Source organism: Alosa pseudoharengus, unplaced genomic scaffold (assembly GCF_046254945.1).
Source record: "Alosa pseudoharengus isolate Yale_2024_CS ecotype anadromous, Long Island Sound unplaced genomic scaffold, YU_APseudo_1.1 YU_APseudo_1.1_scf_15, whole genome shotgun sequence".
In the NCBI taxonomy this organism is placed as follows: domain Eukaryota; kingdom Metazoa; phylum Chordata; class Actinopteri; order Clupeiformes; family Clupeidae; genus Alosa; species Alosa pseudoharengus.
The window spans coordinates 29,785,897-29,790,896 of NW_027468620.1; the positions used below are offsets into that span (position 1 = coordinate 29,785,897).

General features: G+C 45.3%; 1 protein-coding gene across 2 annotated transcripts in view; it reads right to left on the minus strand.

Moving 5' to 3' along the window:
• smoc2 (SPARC related modular calcium binding 2) overlaps window positions 1-5,000 on the minus strand; it is a 32,948-nt gene that overhangs the window by 10,212 nt on the left and 17,736 nt on the right. For both annotated transcript variants that reach the window (XM_076286218.1, XM_076286217.1), the window contains exons 7-8: window positions 4,386-4,457; window positions 584-770 (exon numbers count right to left, since the gene is read on the minus strand). In XM_076286218.1, the coding sequence (XP_076142333.1) occupies window positions 584-770; window positions 4,386-4,457 (259 nt within the window). The remainder of the gene's footprint in view (window positions 1-583; window positions 771-4,385; window positions 4,458-5,000) is intronic.

Below are 5,000 nucleotides of genomic sequence, written 5' to 3' on the forward strand. Positions count from 1 at the left end.
CTCATTTTTGAAAGTCAGGCATTAAGGTGAAAAGTTGCGAATGTCCCAACTATGACTCATTGGTGGCGCTAGAGTGCTCAAGATGCAGACTTAAAACTTGGTGAAAAGAGTTAGTATGAAAAATCTCAAAACTTTTTACCATATGGTTCTATCGGCTTGACAAGGTAAAAACAAAATGGGTGCCTGTTGCCCCCAACTACACAGATGTTGTCATGATTTCAACCATCTACTTGAAAAGATGAGGTTTGCGCAGGTGTAACTGGAACAAACAGAAAGACAGATAGACTGACAGACAGACAGACAGACAGGCAAACACACACACACACACACACACACACACATGGAGGCTATTTATTGAATTTAGTAAAAGAAAACAGGTTTTGAGTGCGATGAATGATTCACCTTTCCTAAACTGTGCACCATAAACAATAATCAAATTGAACAAGGCACAATCACAATGCCAATTCCTATGTGGTCGTACGGTATGTGGCATCATCCAACCACACCCCCCTTCCCCTCACACACACACACACCCACACACACCCACACCCCGTCGCCCCACTTGGCGTCCCACTTTTCTTACCGTGTGGAGGTGCCCGGGATGGGTCTGCCAGTGTCCACCAGCACGCACCAGCAGTAGCCGGTGGAGGGGTGGCACTGAACGGGCTTGTAGAGACCCCCGTGGGCACAGTCAGGGATGAAGACGGCCTCGTTCTTGTGCTGCCGCGCCTCCTCCTGTGCAGACTGCTGCTCCTGGTCACAGGAGGAGGCTGAGAGAGAGAAAGGAAGGAGAGAGAGGAGAGACAGAAAAAGAGAGAGAAAGAGAGAGAGGGGGAGAGAGAAAGAGAGGGAGAGAGAGGGGGAGGAGAGGGAGGAGGGGGAATGTTACACATGGGTCACTATCAAGGACACGCAAAAGAACACTACAAGGTAGATATATAGATAGATAGATAGATAGATAGACATTAAATTGAGAGAGGATGGAGGGAGAGAGAGAGAGAGAGAGAGAGAGAGAGAGAAAGAGAGGGAGATATAGAGATATACTGACTAACTGCCAATTAAAAGATGCAGCACAAGAGAGGCGGGAGAGAGGGAGAGAAAGAGAGAGAGAGAGAGAGATAAACTGACTAACTGCCAATTAAAAGAAGCAGTAAAAGAGAGGAGGGAGAGAGAAAAGTGAAAGACAAAAAGTGAAACTAACAGGAAGGCTACACCAGGCGTGTAACTGTAACGTTCTGTTACGCGTAGCGTAAAAATAGTTTTAGAAGATTGGTCTAATTTTTTCGAACGTACGTGCCACTATCACATCTGGTGTACCCAGTTCCATTGATTATGTTGGAAGCTAATTGTTGCAGCAGACGCTACGCGAACGGAATGCTTAAGTTACGTGCTCGGTGTAGCATCCCTGTGAGTGAGGTCAGTTCAAGAGAAGTCAAGAGGCTTGTTGTGTTGTTTGAGCGAAAGCACCAGGATTCCGAGATTTCTAGAGGAGCAATTAGAGCAGCGGGACTTTTGGGAATGGCTGCCTAGGAGAAGCTTTGTTTGCACAGGGATCAAGCCGTGCCTTGCGTTGAGCCTGACTCAGTCCTGACAGAACGGTTTGGACCTCATAAAACAAACTCGGCGGTTTCATCACTCTGGAGAATCAGGCCCTCGGTGCTGCTCCCCAGATGACTGACTAACCGCTAATTAAAACAAGCAGCAGCAAGAGAGAGGGACAGTGAGAGAGAGGGAGAGAGAGAAAGTGGAGAGAGGGGAGAGGGACAGAGAGGGAAAGAGGGGAGAGGGAGAGAGAGAGAGAGAGAGAGAGAGAGGAAAGGAGAGAAGGGAAAGAGGGTAGAGGGAGAGAGAGGGAAAGAGGGGAGAGAGAGTGAGAGAGAGAGAGGAGAAGGAAAGAGGGGAGAGGGGGGAGAAAGAGAGGGGGAAGATGAGAGAGGGACAGAGGGAAATAAAGGGACAGAGAGGGACAGAGAGAGAAAGAGAGGGACAAAGAGGTCCAGGCTGAAGAGGTGGGAGAGGGGAGAGGAGAACAGTAGTAGAGCAGCCGTGTTTAGACATACAGGCAGAGCAGACTGCACTATCAGCCCCCTGCGGGAATGTTTACACACATAAAGGGCCTAATGACTGCACAGAGCTCCCAGTACCCAAGTCAAATAAATATTTGGACACTTGACTGCTTGCTCTGTCTGTCTGTGTGTGTGTGTGTGTGTGTGTGTGTGTGTGTGTGTGTGTGTGTGTGCGCGTCTGTTTGTTTGTACTTTTGCCTAGCCTAACCAGAACACAGACAGAAAATGCCATAGGGAGAAAGGCATGTGTGTGTGTGTGTGTGTGTGTGTGTGTGTGTGTGACTCTGTTATACAGCAGGATTGAGGGCTGACTCACATCTCACTGTGGAGTTCCACCTGTGCCAGCAAACAGAGAAAAAAAATGCACATGGAAAAAATCCCTATTGATTGGCAACAGAGAGACGCCGGCATGCGGAGGAGCGTGCATGAACTTATTTAGCAGCGCCTTGGCCCTCTCCGAAGACAGACAGGGGTTTGTCTCGGCCTCGCCGACAAGAAAGAGCCTCTTTTTAATGACAGCATCAGGATCTAATGGAAGAACTCTACGCTGGGGCCACAGTCTCTGCCACATTGCACCCCAGCACAGCTTTGAGCATGCAATGTTAATGCCAGCGGAAAAAAAAAAGCAGAAAAAAAAACTACAGAACAAAAGGCAAAAAGATGGAGGTCCTCCAGGCTCAGGGGCTTTCATCACCTTTCCCAGTTGACTTCATTACTTCCCTCTGGGCTCGGAAGCAACAGAAGGATTACGCATATTCCTCTTTCTTTGTTTATTTTCATTACAGCGCCTTAGCCACACAAAAGACCCCCAAATTAAACGCCTCCCCTTCTTTCTTTCTTTCTTTCTCTTTCTTTCTTTCTTTCTTTCTTTCTATATCTCTCCTTTTTGTCATTCCTTTTGCCTCTTCTGTCTGTTTTTGTTCTCCTCTTCCACTATCTTTTCCTTTGTGTTGCGGAGCTTGTTTTGACTAAAAGGCATCCATTTGCGAAAGAGCAACTTGGTAATGAAAGCCATCAACACAGCCTCTGCTCTTTTTTATATTGCTCGTAAATCAAAAAGACCTCACAATCACACAAACCCACATGCCCAATCACAAATACACACACGCACACTCACACACACTCACACACGCACACACATGCACAAAGAAACAAACATATAAACAAATGAATGAAAAACATGCCTACATACCAATATAGAGACTTGAACTAAAAAACACCTTGTTTGCACTAATCCACACTTAGAGATAGCTCTCCGTGTGCCACTACAACAACAACCCAACATTGTCTCATGCCAAATGCGGTCATTTTTCCCAAATGCTAGTCAATAAAGCATCTGTTGATCCATGCAATTACATCAATATGCTGGGTTAGATGATAAAAATCGAGTCCTCTGGAGTGCTTTAATATGTTTAGCATGTGTTCACAATTACAGGAACTGGCTTTGGGGATTTACCCAGAGGTTTGTCTAAGCTGGGGACGATCAACACCACAGAGGATTGAATATTAAAGACAACAAACATGCATGTAGCACTCCGTAAACTACAGTGTGAGATGCCGTGCCGTTTGGTCAACTCAGTTTGTGTGTGTGTGTGTGTGTGTGTGTGTGTGTGTGTGTGTGTGTGTGTGTGTGGGTGGGTGGGTGGGTGGGTGAGTGAGTGTGTGTGTGTGAGTGTGTGTGTGTGTGTGTGCGCATGTGTGTGGGTGAGTGCGTGTCTGTGTGCGTGTGTGTGTGTACATGTGTGTGCGTGTGTGTCTGCGTGTGCGTTGGATTCTGAGACGGTGATGTGGACTTGGATAAATAGCGGTCCATAATGTGTCATTTGTTATGCTGAACCTGGTGTCAGGGCCCAGTGGGTGGCTGATGGCGCTCCGGCACCTGACTGTGGGAGAAGGTGAGGAGGCTGCGCTCAGTGATGGAGCCCAGGGCTGAGTGCTGGATGAGTGATGGGGCCCCAGACGCAGAGTTTGTTTTAGCTCAGCGTGAAATCACACTCTTCTCTTGGAAACAACACAGATTGAAACTCAAGCCCGCTGTATCTCATCTATCAAATATGACAATGATTTGCCCTTGCTCTCTCTCTCTCTCTCTCTCTCTCTCTCTCTCTCTCTCTCTCTCTCTCTCTCTCTTCTGACATTCATCCTCTTGCCTAAGAGAGAACCTGCTACAGCTTCCACTGTACAGTCAGGAATGCCTTACACAACTCATCAAGGCAAGGCGATTGTATTTACGGTTCAGTCCATACACTTTGAGAATTCAAAGTGCTTTGCAAATGAGGAGATAAAGAAACAGCGCACGTCCAGATTTAAATGACCAACCTTGTGTTCGGGTTCTGTTGTTCTGCCGACTGCGGACCTGTTCTGTCCAAAGGGTTGGGTACTGTGAAATATCTATGAGATAAACGGAGTTCATTAAAATCAATATAAATCATTCTCGTCCAGTATGTAGATAAATAGATAGATAGATTGATAGATAGATAGATAGATAGATAGATAGATACAATAAATAGATAGATAGATAGATAGATAGATAGATAGATAGATACGATAAATAGATAGATAGATAGATAGCTAGATACGATAAATAGATAGATAGATAGATAGATAGATAGATAGATAGATAGATAGATACGATAAATAGATAGATAGATAGATAGATAGATAGATAGATAGATAGATACGATAAATAGATAGATAGATAGATACGATAAATAGATAGATAGATAGATAGATAGATAGATAGATAGATAGATGGATAGATGGATAGATAGATACTTTATTGATCCCCAAGGGGAAATTCAAGTATGTTGTGCATTTATGACGACAGTGACATTTATAATCAAAAACACATGATCATGGACGGTTCCCAGTTTATGTTTCAGTGGACAGACATCAGTTGTGATGAGGGATGAGATGAGAGCGCGATCTGATGAT